The following is a 22,770-nucleotide window of genomic DNA, read 5'->3' on the forward strand; positions in this document are numbered from 1 at the left end:
TCCCAGCCATGTCTTTTTGCTTAACTTAATATTTCCTAGTAAAATATTTTCAATGAGGTCTTACTTTTTGTCAGTTAGAATTCCCTTGGGAGAAAAGTGAACATGTCCCTGGAATTTGTTTTTCTGTTGTTGGAAAACTGGATTTCTTTTGAGTTGTTTACTTGAGGTGTAAGATGATTGAAGTTTGTAGCAGAAATGAAGTGTAAATTTTATATAAGTTTATACCTGATTTTATTATTTCTAGGCTTCTATCAGGGCAGAAGACATTTGTTCTATAGGTCTCAGCTGACCTCTGAAGTCAGCAAGTCTCTTTCTCATTATTTCACCTTGAGAAAATAAAAGTTGGTTTGGACCAAGTAATATTACTTTCATGTGGTCCTTAAAAAACTCATRCTATATTCTGTATATTCAGGATTCTCAGTTCAAATGTTGTGAAGAATAATCATGGAAATGTGATTAATGTGGCATTAATTACCTACAATTGCTCATCAGCAGGGATGGGTTCTACGCCTTTTACTTGTTACAGGGATTCTATTAATGTGAGACTACTTCACTGATTTTTATTTTTTTTTTAATAATGTGATTTTGCTAATTTATGTAAGATTAAGYGAGCTAAAATCCTGCCTTATTCCCATAAAAATCAAGAGTAGGAGGCACAGTTTGTTGAATTGTTGTCCAGTTCTGTACTGGTGGATGTTTTCAGAGTTACTGGAGGTAACTTGCCTGTCTCTCTCAAAAAAAGATTTATTCAGGATCATGTTAAAAAACCTGGGGCAAACCATCTTCTGAATGATGGTAGCTGGTGGAAATTTATCATGTCTAATTCATGACTCAGCATAGTCATAAATTCACTGCCTATTTCTGACTTTCACTAAATCTTAGTTGAAGGCTCATTTGGGGACTCCATAGCAACCAGCAGCAGTTAAAGTGAGAACTGTAAATTGTGAAATGCAGAGACAAAGCTGTGGATTTTGTTTGGTTGGYTTTCTTGTGGTTTTGGATTTTTTKGGGKTTTTTKAAGGGGGAATWATATATTTTACAATCCACGGGTCTATAAYTTTYTGCTTCATCTGAGGAATGAGGTCAGAATTCCCATTTCAGATTTTTCCAATTATAGTTCTATGAATGGATTAGTCCTTGTTAGTAAGTGTAACAATGCATGGAATTAAGAGTATTTTAAGGTTTCTCTGGAGAAATTTAATTGGTGTAGTGCTGCTTTGTCAGCTTCACTTTTTTGTTGATTTTTTCATTTTGGATGGCCCTCAAACACTACTTAACACCCTTTACTTCTGAATTTCATCTGTGTAACTGTCTCTGTGGGAATTCCCAGAAGTGAGTGAATTTGAATACACAGTGATGGACATCTTGCAGTGCTGTGATGGAAAAGGTTGAAATATATTTTTGAAGATAATGCTCTTCACTTTTCCTTACATCATCCCTGTGGGAAGTTGTTCACAGCCAGGCCAGTTTTCAGGTATATTAATAACAAAATATTGAAGTTCTTGTGCCTTACAGAAAAGTCAAATYTGTCACAAAGTGCAGGTCATTGAAACTGGTTCATTTTATTTGTGCACCCCATTTATTGGAGGTGGCAACACTTGGAGCATTGGACCTCTCATTTAACTCCAAATCCAGCTGCTCTTATTTTTGCTGTTTTGTGATTATATTAGCTCTAATTGGGCAATATTGTCAAGTGGAATTTATTTGGTCTGAAAGCCTGGAGCTCCTGCTTTTCCTRGCTCTGCCATATTTCACTTGTGCTCTTTACAGTAGGAGCTGGCTGACAAGCCAGTTAATCTCCACACGAGATGTTTGCTCTCCAATTTTCCARGAAAGGTTTAATGGGAGATACTTTAATGCGGCCTGGTTTAACTAAGACCTCATTAATTTTACAGAGGTATCACAGTACACTTCTCTGAAGTGTTACATGTAATCTAGATGACAATTCATTATTATGAACGATTATTTTCTTTGTCTGAGTTTGTTTAGCAGCCGACTGTACTGAGTCTCCAAGTAAAAGTATAATTAATGAGCAGAAGTATATTAATGAGCTTCCATTATTTATCCTGAATCCTGATGTTAAACACCGCCTAGTTTGCAAAAAGTTCAACATCAGTACTTGGATGGGAATGAGAGTCCCAGAATCCTACAGAGGGGAGTGATTTGGAGCCAGGARGGAGAAGTGGAATCATGGATTGTGTAGTCCATCCCTTTATGCAGCACAGGCTCAGTTATATTTGTGTTAACTTTTAAAAAGTGTAGGACATTTGTGTCCCTTGATAGACTCATGCACATCTCTCTGCCTTGCTGAGAGTATATAATACATATTTTTATATATTCTTCTCTTTAGTGTCATCCCACTGAAATTCTTTTTCTTAATCTCTCACCTAAGCTTTCTTTCCTAAAGACAAAGGGGGCTTTGGGTGGTTTTTTTTTGTGTTTGTTTTTGATTTGGAGTTTTTTTTGGTTTGGTTTGGTTTATTTTTCATGTTTGATTTTGTAGGTTTTTTTTTGCAACACCCTTCTTTTTAAGCCTGATGGTACCAACATGTCTCTTTATGGGCATCTCTAAAAAYACCAATCAACCATCCACCAAAAATACCCCTCAATTCCTTCTCCAAGACTCATTTTTAAAGCTTTTTATAATTTTTTTTCTTTTTGCAGCCTAGAAAATTTTAATCAACCAATGTATTTTTGTCCTAGAGAATGATGGCTAAAATTAGGCCCTCAGATGCTGAGGTCAGCTTGTAGCATTTGTTTATTTAACATGAGTTACTGCCTTCATTGTGGTAAAGAAGATAGTAACCTCTGGGGGCAAGGAGAAAGAGTGGAAAAGAGGAGGGGAAAAAGGGAATTGTACAACTACAAAGTTTTTAGAATGGGCTAAATTAGGATGTGGACTTGAGTTATTTTTAGTGTCAAGGTTCATGACTACGTGACTGTGAAAGCAAATGTGTGCATGCTGTTGAATTTCTCTGCTGTCCATTCTGCTTTAGCTAAATCTGTATTAAAGCTTGCATTTTTCTTTCTTTCAGGAGAGAATATTGCATTAAATGAGTTGACAGAGCATAGAGGGTTTTATGGTTTTTCCTTATAGTGCTTATGGAGATCTCCTGGATGAGTTTTATCTTCCTCATTGTAGTGAATTATTATTTCTTGCATTATAGTAAATACCTGAAGTGACAGCTTAAAGTAACAAATGAAGAATAAAAACCTGGAGCGAGGCTATCATAATACTGGGTTGCAGATGATGGTAATTAATTGTGTTTTCACACCACCAGCATGTCCCTGGTAGGGGAGCAGATTATTTCATGTTATCCTGTGCTAGCCACCACTGTTCTTTAGATGCAAGTAGTTTAAAAACAAATCTATGCTCTCTTTAATTGGTGTTAGAGGCAGTAGTTGAAGTTTTTGGAGCCTGGAAGGCTCTTGGATGGTGCTGAGTTTTCCCAAAGATCCATCAGGGCTCTGAGAGGCTGCACAGACCCAGGCAGGAGAGTCAGTGSAGAAGCAAAATATTTTTGTTACAGCTTCTTTAAAATTTTTTCTTAATCTAATAAAATCAGTTCCCAAAGGCTTTCAAAGGTTGCCTTATTTTGGAGACCTGGGAGCTTGATGAGTTGTTGTCTTTTTGAGTGCAAATTAAAAAAAGCAGCTAAAAATCAACAACCCCAAAGCCCCCCTTGGTGTTTTCAGTCACTGCCCCGAGGTTTCTGCTTGTCCTGTGAGAATTAACCACTGCCAAAAACTTTATTTTGTTTAGTTSTTCTCAACTGAAGAACTGAACTGTTCTAAAAGGAAAGTGTTCAGAGTAGTTATTGCTCTGTTAGATGTTCTGGATAATTTGGGGGTTCTTTACTAGAAAGGTTTCAAGGGAGTGGGTCATCTTTAATAGCACAGTTTGCTTCCTCGCCTTTTTTTGTTCAGAACAAAAAGGTTTTCACAAAGAACACTGAGATGAAATGACAGAAAAAAGGGGATGAAAATTATTCCATTGTCCATTAATTAAAGAAGAATGGGTCTGTGGAACGAAAGTACACAGGACCCAAAATCTATCTTTGTCCCAACACAAATGAACTGTTGTTCTCTGAATGGACAGAAGACAAGATGAGCTTTTTGTTCCACGGATCTGTTGATTTTATTTATTTATTTAAGCTATTAAGGCTAGTGTTCTCAAGGGCTGCTTAGTGATAATATGGGCAGTATGGTTGATCCATCATTTATTTCATTATTTTTTTTTCTTTTTTATGTTCTTTCTGTATTAGTCTTTACCAGTTGGCATTGTGTGGCTGGTTATTAATTTCTTTTAACTGTCCTCCATGCAGGGGAAAGTAAAGAAGGTGAAGAGAAGTTACAGTATATTTTTAGAGGCAGAAATGTTTAGAAACATTTTTGGCCACTATTCTTCAGATGTGTAGATCTGGATTAAATGTCTTTTGACTCAAACTGATTAAAGTTTTGATCATTTATATTATGCCAATAAATAGTGACCAAAGCTAAGCATAAAAGTGTTTATGACACTGCTGTCTGTTTTAGAAGTATGTTGAAAATGCAGGGAAATGAATGAAGCTGCTTTCTTGTTTCAAGATATGCGTGCACATGAGTATAGGGTGTAACTTTATTGATTTAAAATAGAAAGGGGGTGATTGTCTGGGCAGATTTTAATTATTTTAACTCAAAAGCAGGGACTGTAAAGTGTTAGAATAGCAAAAAATGCTTGACTTTTCTAATTTTATACTCCCCTAATCCTATTTTTGGGTGGATGCTTAATACTCCCTTGAATTACGAGGTTTTGGAAGGATCAAGAGTGAACACAGCCTATGGAATAGTTACTGATTCCAGCCCATTTGCCTCCAAACTTTTTTATGTGAAGGTGTTTATAAAGCAGAGTTTGCAAACATCTGGCATTAAGAGAAAACCGAAGTGTTGATGTTTCAGCTCAAAGACTTTGGGGATACATAATGTTAAACAGTCTGTTTCCCTAAACATGTGAGTAGATGTTTGTGTACCTTTCCRTGGCAGGAATTCTGATGGAAATGTAAGGATGAGCCCAACCAAGAGAAGAGTGTTGGGATGCAAAGCTGCCTGAGGAATGAATGAYTGCTACAAAATCTCCCACTGTAATTTCATTTTGTTGAGCTTTGTATGATAAAAATGAATTTACTTGACAAGAATTCCAGGATTAYGAATTTAATATTTTGTTTATAATTAAGGAGGCAGAGATTAATAACAGAAGGAGTCTGAAAACAAGTCAATGTCCAAAAGAACATGTTGAAAGGATACAATTATTTTTACTGTGTTGTGTCCTCAGGCAGTTACTATTTCCTGCAAAATAGCCTGACAAAAATTCAGTACATCTCTTTGGAGCCATGTTTTTGGTCTTTAATTCCTACTTTTGATTAGTGTCCCTAAACTTGGGTTCTTTTCTCAGTTTCTTATATTTAGCATGGTCTGTGAGGGAATGCATTGAAGCCTGGGGCTCTCTCAGTTCAATCTTTTTTCCTGACAATTGAATCAGCTACAGCCTGGTTTTCARTTGGGAGTGTTAAGGCAGAGAAGAAAAGAGAAAGCAAACCATGTCCTGGGCTCCAGGAAGAGCTCACAGCCTCTTCCAGGGCTTAAAGGGGCTCCAGGAGAGCTGGAGAGGGACTGGGGACAAGGGATGGAGGGACAGGACACAGGGAATGGATTCACACTGCCAGAGGGCAGGGTTAGGTGGTATTTTGGGAAGGAATTGTTCCCTGTGAGGGTGGGCAGCCCTGGCACAGGGTGCCCAGAGAAGCTGTGGCTGCCCCTGGATCCCTTTGAGTGCCCAAGGCCAGGCTGGACATTGGGGTTGGGAGCAGCCTGGGACAGTGGAAGGTGTGGAATGAGCTGAGTTTTGAGGTCCCTTCCCCCCCCCAATCTGTTCCCTAACCCTGTGATTCTGGGATGATGGGAGCTGGCACAGGCTGTGGTGGCAGTTCAGATTCTGCTTCCTGCAGCCCTGGGGCCCTGGGCTCTCTCTGGAGGTGGATGTGCTCCCAACTCATTTCCCACTTTTCCATCCTGGCACACCACGAGCCATCAATTCTGGTGTGGCACAGCCGTCCTGTTGTGGTACCACAAGTTTTTGTCTCATTGTGAGCCTGATGCAGGGGGATCAGTGATGGCTCCAGTTGAGCTCTGTGCTTTGTGAGCTTCATGTTCCAGGATGATCCCAAGGTGGCTGGATGTTCTCCTGCTGGGAAGGAACTCCTGGCAGAGCACAAAGGCTTTGTGCACAAATTCCCTTCTCCCAGCAACAAAGCCAGCTTGTTTAACAAACACTCAGCAAACAAAACCGGCCTAAAGTTAGAATGTTTGTTTCATGAATGAAAACTTACTATGAAAATAAACATTTTTAGRGACAATGGAAGAAACTTTCTTAAAGCAGACGTGTTTTGATGGTGCAGAGTTTTTTTACAGATACATGTTGATCCTTTGTGCAGATAGCTGCTGGTTTGGTTGCTGTTAAGGTTTAAGTTCTAACACATGCTTGGAAAATTGTAGTAAAGTGAGCCTTTTTATTTATTTATTCAGTTTTTAATCTGCAGATGTAAGGGAGACAAGCGKGTTTAGATTTTTTTGGCAGAGGTGAATTACTCTATCCTTGTAATACAAATTGTAGACACGGCAAGACTGAGATTTATCATTGCTTTTTTTCCTCCTTCAGGTTTTTAGTATGAATGACATCTTTGTGTGTGCATTGAGGATACATTACCTTGAATTTCACAAAATTATTTGTTCAAGATCCTGCAAAAATGAAGGTTTTGCTAATGAACTTTCCTGTGGTGTTGTCTCTCTTTGTCCTACAACTTTACTCCTTTTCTTCTGTCCTAAAATTACTCTTAAAAGCCATTTYCATGCATGTGCCAGTGTTTTTGAGGGTGTGTCTTCTGTACTGTGCATTTCAGTGTTGAATGTCTAAAAGTAAATTACTTGGCTTTTACTAAATTTTTATTGCTGGGCTGAAAAAACTTGTCTGGTGTACCATATATTGGTAGAAAGCCTTGAAGTTAAGTGTCTTGTACAGTTCTGAGTTACTGATTTCAGAATTATTATTTCTTGTTCTTAGATGTAGGAAAGCAAATAGAAATGAAATAGCTGGACTGAAAAACTTTAAAGTGACCTTGTTTTTCAACATGATCTAATTGCATGAAGTTTGAAAATCCCACATAGCATATCTTAATCTAAAGCCAACATCATGCATCTGAATTCCTAATTAGGAGTATATTTCAACTTGTGAATATCAGTGTTYCACAATTTGCAGAGCTGTCAATTAGTCTGTTATTTATTATGTCTTGAAATATCCCACAGGCTGAGTCGGTAGCTGGGCATGAGAAAMATGAAATTATTTATTCAGTATTAGGCTACCCTCACCCAGACTTCCTTGGGTAGGTCTTATTTTCTTGCCCTTGGAGTCTGGATAGATTTTTGGCGAGTTCTGTGTGGTTTTGGCTGGGTTTTTTTGAATTCTGTTGGAGGCTGGAGCAGGACTTTGGGCAAATCCAGGAGAGGAGAGGTGTTCCTGTYGGTGTGTGATGGTCTGGGCAGGCACAGGGAGAGCTGATCCATGAGGCTGGGCTGGAAAAGGGCTCTGAGTGGGATGGAGGGTTGAGTTTTGGCTCTGGGGGAAGGTTTGGGGCTCCAGGGAAAATCYCTGAAGTTGTTGGAGAGACATTGGAAAGATCGGGAACGCTTGGACACTGATGGGCACTGGGGAAAATGGGCTTGGAAGTAAGCACGGAACACAACAGCTCTGAAGATAAACAGTGCAGGTAAAGAATTATCAAAAATGTCCAAAATTCAGAGAAATTGGTGGGCAGGGAGAAAGGCAGGTTTCCATGTGTTCTGTTGGTGCACAGTCCTGAGCAATTTTCTCCAGGAGCTGGGAATGTGCAGCTGGATTAAGGAGCAAGAGTGATATGTGTGTTGTGCATGGATAAAATGAGCAAACTGGAGGCGTCACAGATACCTGAAAAGTAAAAATGCAGAATGCTTTCCTCTCGTGCCATCCTTTAGAATTGTTGCTTTAAAAGGTGAGAAAGGCCAAGTTGGAGTTGAAGTGAATTTTATGCCACGAAGTAATTTCTTGTCGCTTTCACAAAAGATTAAAAAACTAATTTACATTGGTTCACTCTGTGGTGCATCATAACCACAGCCAATGTTTTTATAAAATGAAAATAAATTATTGTGCACCCTGCCCTCACACCCATGTCGATCATGCTTGTGGTTTAATCCTGTTGAATTTTAATTTTTGGTTCCCACTGTGCAGTTGTATAGAAAAAAAATTAAAGCATACTCACCTTCATTTAAATTCTCTCAATTTAATTTTATCTACTTTTTCTATTAAATAAACATGGTGTGTAGTGTTTTTACTTTGATAACTACGTAGCAGAAGCCTCTTTGACAGGAAATTAATTTAGATTTCTTGTGGCATATGTCCATAAGCTGCAGATGAAGGCTGTTCTTTTAGACATGACAGCAGCTAGTGGGGTATTAATGAATGTTTAAAGTTATTTTATGTCAGTGGCAATTCTGTGTTTGTAAGGGTAAAGMGTGGGTATGATCTATTAGGTTGTGCATATTTTTCCTGTGATTATTTCACCTTACATTAAATATAAGAAAACAAACCTCAGTACTTAATTTTGTACATTTAAATTAATGAACTCAAAAAATACTGCGATTTTATGGCAGCCCTTCAAGAGAAAGATATGGGATCCACATGATTGAAACACTCATTTCTTTTTCTTGGGTTTTTTTTTTTTATTTTTTATTTCTCTCCTTCTGCTTCTGCCAGCTGCCAAAATAAACTCCTTTTGAGATAGACCTAAGTCAACAGAGTTGGTGTGTCTCTAATGAAGCATTCCTCTTGAGGCCCCCACTTGGGTTTTATCTTTTTATCATAGTTCTATTTAATCTCTCTTTCCAAGTTTAATGCTARGGTCTCCTTAAGAATTTCTGCTGCAGATTCAAAGTAAACAAGGTCCATTTCAGTAATCATACAATTTTTATTCCCCCAAACTCTTTGATTTTTTTGCAGTAAAAAGGCAATTCATATTTATATACATAAAAAAAATCAAGTTGCTGAAAAAGTTGGCTAAAATTCAAAAAAGCTAATAGTGTTCAAATGTACAAGCTTAACTCTTCTTTATTATTGTTTCCCACTAATTTTTTCAAATTKTTCTGCTCTTTTTAACATTCTTGAGTAGCTTCTCTACAGACAGGACAGACAGGACTTCCAGCTCCTGAACAATCTGTATGACACCATCTTTAATTAGCTTCTTCCCAGCTGAATTTTCAATGGCAATTTCCAGGAGATATTAGCTGATTTTGTATGTTTTATTTACAGTCACAAAATAGTTTTCCCTCTTTTGAACACACAATCCTTTGAATTCCTAGGGAATCTCAGTCTCTAAATGTGCACAAATACACAGTGAATGAGAAATGTTCCTTGGAATCTGAGTCTTGTGTGGATGTCACACAAGTTTAGTGTGTTATCATCCAGTTTAGTGTCACTGATAAGAAATATTAGTGCATGAGAGAGATAAAATAGCAATATTTGAAGATATGCAATGTTTTCAGATTCTTAATAATCTAATGTTTTTAATATTCTGGTGGCAGCTTCTGCAATTCCATCCAGTAGAGTTTTCCTCTAAGTACCATCTCATATCAGCATTCCTTATTTTTGTACATCGAGCACAGAATTAATGTAACATTGGAAGCTAAACTTGGTTTCAATAGTCTGTTTTAATGAACACCATTGTGTGCAGCACAGATCAGAGAGATATAAATAAAATAAAAAGAAAAAGGAACCTTGAGAAATATAAAGAAGGCAAAATAGATAAAYCAGTAGTTTGGTGATGTAAAAGTACTTAGAAAACACACTTAAGAAGTGACCTTAATATTATGTAAGCTCCATACCTGTAGTATTTCTCTTTGTTTCTCATTTTCAGGAGTTTTCTTCAAACTTGTCTGTCATTTGGATATTATTATTTCAGCTTTGGATAAACAGTCACCCTGGGGCAGTCCAGAATCCATAAATTTGCTGTTCTTGTCATCAAATGTCTGGTACAAGGGTACAATAGCAGTTTCAGGGTAAATAATGCACCTTATTGGTCCTGAAGGGACCATTTTGTGATGTTTGTATTGTTGGCTCTGCAGTGTGAAACACCACATACAGGGTAAATTCAGCATGGTAGGTTTGATCTAAATTGAGAATGCTCTGAATCTTAAAAACCACAAATGTAAAATTTGTGTGTATATATCTATCCATCTTTCTGACTGAGAGTAAGAGGTGTGGAGTGGGAATAGGCAGAGATATTTCATGTCCTGTGTCTGAGTTAAGGAATGTTACTAGACACCACTGGCTTGAATGAATCTCTAAGTGCAAAGAACAGAAATATAAAAGATTGACAACTGCCCCCTGCAAATCTTTAAATTAAATTTTCATAACTACTCATTTAAATATGTGTGTATCTATCTAGTCATCAAGCTTTTCTGCTGTAATTCCTGAACATACAGGTTATTTTTCCTCTTCTGTGCAAGCCTCATCACTGACTTTATTCCAAAGTGGCTTTGAACCGGTGACTTTAGATAAAAGAGTGGCTGCAATTGCTCAGAACAAAAGGAAAACTCTCACTGCTCTTCATAAATGAAAAAGGACAAACTCTTAGCAAGGAGTCTTCCTCCTCTTGGAGGAAGAGATCTGTGCTTACAAGTGGCTGTGAGAGGATGCCCAGAGCTGTTTCTTATCTTTAGCTCTGGGCAGTTGCATCCCGAGCTGATAAGGCAGCGATGCTGCAGCAGCTCTCTCTGAGGCTCTCCACCATACTAATTACTGCTCACTTTTAACCTTAAACCACAATTATCTCATTGATTAATATGGTGGTGCTGGARAGGAGGACTGTTGGAGTGTGCTCGTGGCTGTGCTTTATCTCAGGCAGCACTTTGTTGGCTTCTTGGATGCCGTGGATGGTGTGTTTGAATATTGATGTGCAGCAGGTCGTGGCTCGGAGCTCAACATAAACACCCAGAGCCTCCCTTGGCATGTTCAGAGTGGAGGGAAAGATAATATTGGCATTAAAAAGGAGGAAGAAGAGCTGCACAGGCTTGGAGACTAAAGGGGAAAAGAAAAGCAAGATAAAAACCTGTCCCAAATACTCCCTGTTGTCCTCAGTGGAAAGCAATTTTTTCCTCGCAGCCCATGAGCCTTTTGAGACACCTGTTGGCTGTTTCCCAGTATCAGAAACAAGCTAGAAAGAGTTCAATATTTCAGATAATTTCTGTGAGAGAAGACAAGGGGAAAGCAGCTATTTGGAGTGTACACGAAGCTATAAAGATTGCAGAATCCAAACAATCCTGGGGATTGTTAGGAATAGCATTTGTTGGGGAAACAAAGAACAGTAAAAGTTTCTTTAGATATTTATAGGGGAAGGGGGAGTATTTCTTTAAAAGTGCTTCTTTGCAGAGCACCCTAGGCAAATAAAGTGCTGAGATTTGCCTTAAATGTCAGTGAAATTTAAGATAAACCTAATTTAATTCCACWTTTGTGGTGGGTTAAGAACTTGTAGGAGGTTAATGGCCAAATAATTGCATGATAATTGTAGGATACTGAATGTGAAACTTGGCTGCCTTCCTTTTTGACTTTTACTCATTAGCTTAATCTGTTTTACACTTACCTGAAATGTTTTATTTACCTGAGGTATACGATGAAAACCTTCTGAAATGCTATTTTTTTTAGTAGTTAGTGAAATACAGCTAAGTATGAATATACAGTCAATAARTGTAGGAAATTGTTTTGTTTGACATGTAGAAACAAATGTCAGAAGTATTTTTGCTTTGGTATCATTAGTTATTTCTCTTAATACATTACATGGACTTGGGAAATAAACCCAAAAGAGGTGCAAGTTGGCAAATTATGTACAAATTTGCTTTGGACATTCAGTTTAAACATCATTGGGGAACATTTAGAAAGACAATAAAAGAGACTAATGTCATAATCAATTAACTGACCTAAATAARTRTTGGAASTAGATGACCTTAAAGGTCTCTTCCAACCCAAACAATTCTATGATGGRTTGGAAATACAACATCAAATTAGATTTATATTTCACTTATGGGAAAAYGAAGAAAATGGGAGAAGATGGGTATTTGCTCTGAATTTCCAAGTTTGAGGTACCTTGGGAAGCACCTTACAGCTCCCAGGCTGCCTGTAAAATTCCCTTTTTACCCAGGTTTTGTGCTTGTGATCATGTAATGAATGAGAATGAGCACAGCTTTCTGAAGAGCAAGGACTGGAACTTAATTTTCTGAACTTCTGTGAGCTACAAAATAAATTTTGGTTATTATTTGTAACATCTTTTAAGGATTACGCCACATTATTCTTTAATGAAACAGAAAGGTGGCTAAGCCCTCAAGAATGCAGCTGTGGGATCCTAAAAATGTGGAGTCCATAATTATTTCAAAGTTTGCAGCTTGGACAAAATCAGCTTGTTTGATTGTGGTGCTGGAGTTTCAGGCAGCCTGGTGATATCCAGGTTGTTAATTGAGTTACCCAATGATGTAACTCCTCTTTGGTATCTATTTTCTTGTAAGCTCAGTACTTTTTGATGATAAAGCTGAAGTCTCCAGCCATCTCTCCTGGATAAATAAAGCTGCCTGCTCCATTCTGTGCTATTGCTCACGGGGCTTTGGTTTGTTTAAAAAGATGTTTAAAACAGCGCCTGCGAGGTGGGAGTGAATTTGTGTAGGTAGTTTCGGGGCAGGGGAAGGTTTTTGTTGTTTTTCTGCAATATTTTAGGCTGTGCACAGCTGGGTGCCACGTGAGGGGTTGGAGGCACAGAGGGGTTGGGATGTGCAGCTCTTTGTCCAGACTGGGAAAACACAACCGGTCGAGTTACTGGCCAAGGGCTCTCCTGGGGATCCATAAACTCCATTTCTGTTGGTGTCATGAAATCAGGGAGCAGTGCTCTGCTGGGGATGCCAGGGGCTTGTCTTTCAGAGGAAAAGCTGAATTTCATAACCCCATGGTTTGGCTGTGCTCTTGCACAGGCAGTGCTGCCCAGCCCCAATGGGTCGCTGTTGATAATTTGGGGTTGCTTTGTTTTTGCTTCTTTTTAAGCAGCTGGCTGGARCTGGAGATGAAGGCTGTCTTAATTCACTTTTAATAAAAGATCAATGGCTTTATTGTGAAAAAATAGAATACAGATGTAAACTGTACCTGACAAAAGAATTAAATGTGTGTTTAACCTTCCTGTTTTGTTTTTTCAGCGCTACTGGTGCTTGACCTTCATTTTTGAGGCTATTGTCTTTCTTGGTAGTTTTATATTTTTAGTTTTACTTAGACTACAAAAACAAACTCTGCTGGTGTTTTTCATCTCAAGTACTTACCAAATCCCTCAGATTTTGCAAAATATTTAAAAAGTAATCTCCAGACTAAAGTCTCATTAAAACCTTTGCCYTTCCTGTGGAACAAAAGTTCAGAGAAGTTCTGGCTCATTGTAATTTGAAAACTGTAAAACAAAAACCTTCATGGTGTGAAGTATTAATTTAGKCTTGGCAGTCTCGATAAAATTTATTTCCAGAAGCTTCCAATTAAAATGCAGCATGTCTAATTGTATAAGGGAAAGCACCTTGAAGGTTCTCYCTTTTGGATTATATAGGAGGAAAAATGCCCCAAACATTAGTGATGTAACACTTTTACATTTTTTTAATTAAAACATGTACCTTGTTAATTTTTTAAATTAAACAAGAGTCACATTAATGTTGCAATGAGTTGATTTGGTAGAAGCAACCACATGCTCAGGAATTTCTTGGCCATGCTAATTTTCAGTATTGCTTTTTAGTCTAGCCATTTGATAGATTAGTCAGATATTTATCTTTTTGTATGTTAATCTAATATTTTGTATCTTTAATTTGTATCTTTAATCTAATTTGTACCTTTATTATACATTGGGCTCTTAACGTTCTGTGGACAATGCAGTTTGAATGGTTTCYTCCTGTGGCTCTTTCTCCTGTTTCAGAGAAGAAATAGAAAAACTGAGAAAAGAACAGGTTGACCAGGATGGTTGAAGGTATAGAATGCCCTGCTTTGTAGTGCAGTAAAGAATTTAGGTCCCCTCAATCTGATGGAGAAATCACAGAACAATTTGGATTGGAAAGGATTTAGAAATGACCCAGTCCCACCCCCTGCCATGGGCTAAGACACCTTCCAGTTGACCAGGTTGTTTTTTATTTCCAAAAACATCTTTTAAGAAGCACATTTTATGTCTTGGATATTTCTTGGCAAAATATAGATGCAGAGAGAGAAAAATGTGCAGTTGTTTTATATTGACAGAGTTCATTTCATCAGCAGGTGGTATYGGGTTTGAGAAGCTGAAATCTGAGACGAGTGCTATGGGATGGTTTGTAAGATGATACTTTTTGTTGAAAGTCCTGTAGTTAAATATTCCCTAGATGGTCTGGGCAACTTAAAACAGTTCTACTGTGCAAGAGCTTTTATATAATGAGGTAAAAGAAAGCAAAATGTTTTCAGTTGTGAACTTTTACYGTAGACAGAATCACTTCTGAAATGAATACTGATTTAATCTGAAGCCAAAGAGAAATGGTTTTCAAAATGAGYTTTGCAAATCTGATTGAGTTCTACTGTGAGAAATCCCTCTGCAGCAGTTCCCTTTCTATTTTGGATTTATTTTGGGTGTATACTGCAAATCAATATTAAGAATGAGAAGGAATATAAATAGTGTGCTCAGAGGCAATTTTTTAGATGATGTAATCATTTTAGAATGACTAATGAAATTTGAACATTTTTCTTGAAGTRCAGATGCTCATATACATGAGGCAGAATCTGTGTGAGTTCTCAGATTTGGATGTTTTTGCAGCCCAGGAATGAAGGGAGAGAGGAAAAAAGTAGGAGGTGGATTTTCATATTGAGGTTTTAAATATTCTGAAGAAAGTAAGTAAATTGAGAGTAAGTGCTTATGGAAAGGGTGAGGGGAGGGAGGCAAAACCCTTAGAAATATTTRATTTTCATTAATGAAGTCCTGTGGGTTCCCTTTTTAATTCTGGCAATACAGACACAGTGCAAATGCTGTTCCTTGGGAAACTCACCTGGGTCTATCCTGTGTTCCCACTTCCTCTGTGGAATGAGTCAGGGTGTGGGTTTGACCAGCACTGTAAATAAAACACCTTTACAGGAGAGTGATCTTATTTCTAGTGGGTTTGCAAACACTTCCAGGAAGGGGGGATATCAAAGAGTATCAAGGGCTTCTTTCATTTTTGCCTCTAATTCCACMGAGTGACCTGGGTCAGCGATGTGTCATCCCCACAGCTCCTGTGCCTTCAGGGAAGTTTATTAACAGGTTTCTAAATTTTGGAGTAAAAAAAAACATCTAAAGGAAGTCACCTCAGAACTATTTTTTTCCTTTCCTCCTCAAATTATGGTATTTTAATGCCCGAGATAAATATTGAATCTGCCTTAAATGATTGGAAAATCAATTTTTCCCATTACTGTGCTGCTTCGTGCTAAAGAAGGTTTATTTTAATTATACCCAAACCAGCAATGCTGCAATGCTGTTAATTTTATCCATCCCATTTTATGACAGACTGGAATGTTACAGAAGTAAYTGGGAAATTTAGAATAGGGCTGCGTGGTGATAGGAATTTTATTTGTGGAATTCACAAATGTGATAAATTTCAAGATGTGGGAGCAGGATCTTCTGGGGAAACTGAGTCCCTAGGCTGGCTGTGCTACAAGGAAAGATTAATTTGCCACCTTGTATTTCCTGTGCTTAAGCAACAGCTCTGAAAGATGGTTCCTTGGCTCTTTCTGCCTTCTTGGCCAGTTGAGAAAATGTCTTTAAATCAACAAGTAATTATGTTCTAATATTTTAGAATTATGACTGAAAAGGTGTGTTTTTTCTCCAAGTCCTTAAATTGTTTCATCTGAGTACTGATGATTAAAAGTGTTCTTTAAGCACTACCTTCACACAGCTTTCAACTCTTTCTGTTTAGAGAGCATAACATTTCAAAGTGGTTTATTTAATAATGTCACTTCCATTCTCTAACTATAGAGGATTTTCTAAGGCCTTGAGGTTTAAGTTTCTGAATGGATTTGGAGAAATATTGTTTTAATTTAGTATGAAAATTTGCCTTTAATTTTAAAAAAAGCAACAAAATCAGCAATGGTAGTAAMAAGTCAATCCTGGATGTTTTTCAAATGAGAAAATCAGTCATACAGACCTTTTTAGAAAATTACCTCAGGTATTTGACAAGGTTCAGCATGAAGCTTGGTTATTTTTATCTTTTTTACATGAGCACTGATGACTTTTTATCAGAGATAATTCTTGTATTTCCTACTCAACAATTTACAGTTGATGGGAAATGTATAAAAAAATTAATTTTTCTGTAAATATCATGAAGAGCTGAACAGTAAAAAGAATTGGGAATTTCTGGGAGTTCTGTTTCTCCAGAACTGGGTGTTGCTGCATAAGGGTGTCCCCAAAGGGATGTCTTCACCTGCAGACTGAGTCATAGTGATTTTGTAATTTTGTACCTTCCCAAACATTGCTCAGCTTCAACTAAAGCTTCTTTGCCTTTTTTCAGAGCAGATACTGAGCAGTAAATCAACTTCATCTCAAGATGATAATCTTAATTATCCATTTAATGTAATTGATGTGAAGAACTCTTAATGGCATCAACTGCAGTGTGACTTYTGATAATTCCCAGTCCCTTAATTTTTGATTTGTATCCCTAAAATTTTTCATTCTCTTTACTGTATGGCTGTTTCTCAAGCTGAGATGTGTAATGAATTTGCAGGTTAAAAATTAATTTGCTATTGGCCCCATATGGCTCTGAATGTTGAGAGTGTATGGATTGCATGAGTAATGGCTCAAAGATAGATTTTTGACTTTAAGTTATAGGCTGCTAAATAATCTTATTTTAAATCAGATGAAGATCTGATTAGGGGAGGTTATTATTGCTGAGGTGGTGATTTTCTGTGTAGCTGGAAGGAAAATAATTAAGGCTGTTTAGTTTCTGGGCATGTCTGCAAAGAATATCTTCTTAATAAATCAACAAAAAAATGGTAGAATTTCACTAATCATTACCTGTAAGCTAATCCAGGAAAAGCTCCATGAATTAAAGTGTTACTATTTAAGYAGCAATGAGCGAAATGCTCCATCACTAATGTAATAAAAACAGCGTCCTGCTTACTGTTCAGTGGGGTTTTTATTAGATTTTTTTTTTTTTGTTCTCCATTATTTGTTAGAATTACCAACACTTGAGATGAGCTGCTTTTGGAGGTGCTGAGTTTTTTAGTGTCGGCCCCAGCTCAGCAGAGCTCCAGAGGATAACTTAAAACACAGAGTTCCAGTAAGGAAAGCCAAAACTTTTTCTAGTTCATCTTGGAGATCGTGGAAGTGTGTTATGTTAATTTTACATTTTCATCACGTGCCAAGGCTGAGTTTGTACTCCTGAGATGGTGCTGAAATGGCTGAAGCCTGRGATTTCACTGAACACTCATTTGGTGTAGATTAGATTAAAATATTCCTCGCTCTTTGGGAAATGGAGTTGTAGCCAGAGTGTTTCTGTGCAGCTGGTGTGACTRCTCTCTTTTTTKYKTKTTTTYYYCCCATCTTTTCCCCTTCCCAGGGTCAGTACAGGCCCTCTGACCTGCTGTGTCCAGAGACCTACGTGTGGACACCCATTGAGCAATGCCTGCCCCTGCTCGAGCACTCCAAATACTCCCGCTTCAACCAGGATGGAAAAGCAGGTAAGGGAAAAACACCCAATGAGGTGTCTGAAAATTGTCTTTTTGTAACTGCTGCTTTCACATCTGCTGCTAAAGCAGTGTGGAAATCTTACCTGTAAAGGATGAAAAGATTCACAGCTCCTGCAGCAAACATTAGCAAATGGAGATTTTTATCTTTCCATTTTAAGTAAATTCTGTCTTACAGAATGTACATAGTTCAAAATTAACACATATTGCTGCCTTTCAGATTATTGTCAAATTATATTTGCTACTCTGRGCATGAACAAAACCAATCAAAAAATTGTTTCTCACATTCCAGTCGGATAATTAAATAATAAAGGAATTAAATTGGAATCAGTACAGGAAAGTGAAAGGACTGGAGAAGCTTAAAGGCATCAAGTGCTTTTGTTAAGAGACAAAGTGGCAGGTTTAGTTTAACAATCATTTAAACATTCAATTTAAGTCATGAATGTGAAGAGCAMAATAAACAGCAGATGCACCTTAAACATCTTGAAGTAAATGTGGTGTAGATTTACACATTGTGTAAAATGAGTACTTAGTGATTTACCAGCACTGACTGTTTGAAAATGTTGCTGACCAGAACACTGTAAAACCAGGCAACCAAATGGGAAAAAACCCGTGTATTTCTTTAGTTACTGACTCTGAGGGCCAATGGGAGGCCCCAAGGGAGGAWTGTTAGAGGATGCTTGGTGTGGTGCTTGGGAAAGGGATAATTTAACTTTTGTTATTAATTGCAGCTTGTTGAATATCCTTTTCTTGAAGTTTTCTTTATCCTGTGAATAACAAATGAGTGTGGCTGAGATACTATTCAGAGATGTGTGGTATTATTCAGCTTGGGAGCATGTAACACTGTGGACTGTTTCTAGCCACCAAAATACAGATTTACCTGTCTGAGTAGTCTTCAACAGCTACTTCTTTCTTTTTACTCTTTTTACTTTCTGCTTTTTTTAAATTTTGATCCTTTTTACTATAGTTTAGTAGGATTCCCTAGGGAGCTAACTCTTGGAAGGGCAGTAAATCAAAGGAATTTGAAAAGACTGCTTGAGCAAGACTGAAGTTGTGGAAGTGCTTTTGAGGTCCTTGCTTTTCCTCATCCTGTGCCTGCTTGTTGGCTGCTCAGCGGGAACACTAGAGAAGAAAAAAGAAGAATTATAAGAACTACAATAGCAAGGTTCAAATAAATACATCATCATTTGATTGGTGAGGAGAAACTGGAAAAAAATTGCAAAGGTAGGAGGGAGAAGGGAATGATTTTGGAGATCAGTRGTGCTCAGGGTACCCTTGTTATTTAGAAAGGAAAGAGTGCAAAACTGGTGCCTGTGAAGGTGTTAACCCCACAGAAACTGAGGGGCAGCATCTTGTGGCTGGTGTGAGATCCCTGTGGCATAGCAGGCATTTGGAAACCACAGGACACAAAGCTGTGCACCAGTATCAGCAAGGAATATCTGCTGGAGCTGTGACTTGTGTCCTGTGGTTTGAGGAAATTAAAACAGAGCTGCACAGTTGAGATGCTCTGAGCCTGCTGGGAGCTCGTAGGCACTGGGGGGTTGAGCTGCTGCTCGAAGGAAGCCATTTCTCACCAGGGAAATCAGTTCCCTTCCTCATTCTTTGCCCTCTCCAACAGTCACTAATAGGAGTTAATGAAATTACAGTGAATTTTAAGAAGAGCAGTACAAATGTTGGTGTGCTGTGTTCCTCCTGAATCAGCTCTCTGTMGCACTGTCCGTAATTATGTTGGTTAAATCCCACAGAAGTGGGATTTCTGACACAGAAACCAGGGGCAATAACCAAATCCAGTGAACAACTGGGAGAAATGGTGAGAATTTCACTGCTGCCTGGGCCAAGGAAACAGCCACTGGCAATGGTCATCTTCTAATAGTGTCTGTAATGTCAGAAAATCTCTGAAATACTGCCTCATACTACTTTGTTCATGATTAGTATGAGACATAATTCATAATTCAATCATAATTCAGTCATTTTCCTGAATTTTTTAATGTGTTTTCCCTTCTTTTAAATAAAGTCTAAAAATTTACCTAATGAATTTAGCARTTGCAGGTTTAGGAGAGTGTGTTACATGCTCAGAGCTGTAATACAAGAAGGATTTTTGAGTGTTCATACACGTTACACTGCAGAGCTCCTTCCTAAATCAGGTTTATTTTCACTTCTCTGGGAAAAAAAGGAAAAAGGTACTCATAAAAAGTGCCCTTTTTTAAGCATAAGAAAATACTAATTTATATAACTCGTGCCTTGGAACAGGTTCTTGATTTTGTCTGTTCACTTCGAAAAATTTTGAAGACCTGGCATCATCTTTTAAATGAGAGAGATTTGTGCAGATTCTGATATTTGCAACCAGTGGCCAAGGATTTATTTAGAACTAAGTAAGTAGTTGGTGAGTGATGCACTAATAGAGGGTTTGGATCCTGATGCATTCTGGAAAGGGAGATGGTGCTGAACTTCATTTAACAGGCCATTAGCTTTAAGTACAGATGGAGATATGCTAAAGAAAGAAGAAGTTAATTAAAAGGTTGCTCTGCAGGCAGTGACTTGGCTAACACATCAAACTGATGAGCAGAAGTCAGTCACATGAGAGCATTTGCTGAAATGTTCCTGGGCATTCCTTTACTTCCCTCTCCCAGAGCTGCTCTGCAGGGTTTTACTTTGTTGGTGCTTTCACTGACAGCTTTACCCATGAAACAGTATGGAAAGAGTTAGAAATCATTATATTGGGTATYCTGAAAATATTTTTGTCCTTCTACTTTCCATTTTCTAGGCTAAATCAGTGAYATGTCTTCTCTCTAATCTCTGTTGAGATTTTCAGTTTGTTGCTCCCCKGAGAAGTCTGTGAGAAATGTCTTCATGAAGTAAACTTTTTATCAAAGTCTACTTTTAGTGATTAAATTACTGGGAAATTTCAAATCTTTCTTCACATCAGTGCTGGACTGTCAAGACCCTTGAAAAGCAACTTCATATGAGGGCAGATACAATTCCAACCTAAGAGTGGTGGCTTCAAAGCTTTTATAGATAACGTGGGGTGTGCATGGTGCCAGCCAGGGTGAACAGGGGGCTGTCACCCAAGTGAAAAAGCTTTGTCCCAATTTCTAGGCATGGCCCACAGCAATCYCAGGGATGGAAGCTGCTTCCCACCTTTCTGTGTCTGCTGAAGCTGTGTGAGCAGAGCCTTTGAGAGCTGCACTTCAAAAGGACTTCARTGCTTTTTCTGTCCTAACCATTTCGTTTGCTGAAGTTGATAAATTGGCTAAGCTAATACACATCTGTTCAGCTTCCTGCAGATCTAATAACAGAGTGAAATCAAAATGGCATCGAATGGAATACATTAATTAAAATGAAAGTATTTTCTTCAGCGTTGAAAAATTGCACATAACAAAGGCAAAACCCAGGCTCCTCTGCCTTTGCTTTGTGTGTTTGTAGAGACTCTTTGCTCCAGAGGGTATGGTTAACACACACCACGATGGCTGCACARGGATGGGATAAAGAAAGAGAGGCAYTTCTGGTTTCCTGTTCAGTTCTGGTAGTAGACTAAATCACAGTCTATTAATAGACTAAATAGTATTAGACTAAACTGACCTTTTTGTAAACATCACGGTGAAGGAGAGTTTCAAAGAGGGATCTAAGAAAATGTCTTAGTTGTCTTTCAGAGYTCATGGAGAAATCTTGTGCAGCAAGAGAGGTGTAAGTGAAATTAAGAATATGGAGACACACAAAGCAGTTCCATTCAAAGCAGATCACCTTGTCTGGGACACGATCCTGTAGTCAGGGGTRGCACTTACATTGCTGCCTGCAGGTGCTAGGAATGGAGAGAGATTGAGGCAAACTGGGAAGCTTTAGAAGTGAGATTCTCTGATATGATCAGGATGTAGGTAGCTGGCAGAGACATGGGTAGAAGACAGGGAAAAGAATTTTGCAGTGGTTCATATAGGCAGAACAATGAGAAGTAGGACTTCTCTGAGCAAACTGTAGAAATAAGTGATGGCTGAATTCAGACTTGAGCATCTGGATAAGTGTTTGTAGAGGTGAAAAAGGGAGGCTGTTATTGGATACACCATCTGAAGAGGTTACAAAGCCAAATGATTAAACAACCACCTTCAATTCCTTGCTCTTGCTGCACATCAGACTTTGCATTCTCCACCTCCAYGCAGCAGTAAAGACCTCCTTTCTTCTCCCAGCAGAGCAGAAGTCCTTAGAAAAGCTCAGGCTTTAGTCTGTTCCCCGCTGGTCTGAGCCAAAGGCACCAGAATCCAGAGATGATTTGTCTGCTCTGTGCTTTCCAGTGATCATCCAGGAGCTGGGCACGGCTGTGGCTGYACAAAGGACAGATGTTGGAATCCAAAAAGCCTTTAAAATTGCCTCGTGTTCATGCGAAGCTTAACCTTTGGAATAAAACAAAACCTAAACCCAAAGTAACACTAAAATCAGTGCCTGAGCTCCTGTTCTCAGGAGAAAGTCCTGGGARGCTTCACAAAGCTATGGAAAGTCAGAAAATTCTCACTTCATGCTCACAAGAATCACTGTAAAAAAACCCATTCCATGTTGTACTCATGTTATGAGTTCATGGCAGATCACTAGTTTTTGAGTTACTAAACTAAAGAAAACGACTTAAGATTTCCAGTCTTTCTCTGTGGTAATCTTGTAACATTTATTACAAGTTTTTACCAGATTTTAAAAAACTTAATATAAGGAATATAAGTTGAAAAGACTGTTTCTTTAGAAATACATTTTCTATGTATTTTTATCTGTTCTGTTGCTCACRGTAAGCTATAGTAAAAGGCAAACAACAATCCCAGTATTTAAAAACTTCARAATCCTCTTAAGAGTGATTGCATTATGAATCTTAACATTTCTTGCAAGAAACTGAGTGTTGTTAGTTCCAGTAAATAAAACTTAAATAAAAACAGAACTCTACAGGCTTGTGCAGTTACACAAAACTTGTGTTTATTTTTAATGCGTGTTTTTGTGCA

The 22,770-nt window shown here is 38.1% G+C and overlaps 1 protein-coding gene across 4 annotated transcripts in view; it reads left to right on the forward strand.

The window, feature by feature from the left end:
- ATE1 (arginyltransferase 1) overlaps positions 1–22,770 on the forward strand; it is a 65,260-nt gene that overhangs the window by 30,388 nt on the left and 12,102 nt on the right. For all 4 annotated transcript variants that reach the window (XM_057381166.1, XM_057381167.1, XM_057381168.1 and 1 more), the window contains exon 11: positions 17,674–17,794. In XM_057381166.1, coding sequence (XP_057237149.1) covers positions 17,674–17,794 — 121 coding nt within the window. The remainder of the gene's footprint in view (positions 1–17,673; positions 17,795–22,770) is intronic.

This window comes from Malurus melanocephalus, unplaced genomic scaffold (genome assembly GCF_030028575.1).
Source record: "Malurus melanocephalus ecotype Western Australia unplaced genomic scaffold, MMel_1.1 scaffold_494, whole genome shotgun sequence".
NCBI classification, from domain to species: domain Eukaryota; kingdom Metazoa; phylum Chordata; class Aves; order Passeriformes; family Maluridae; genus Malurus; species Malurus melanocephalus.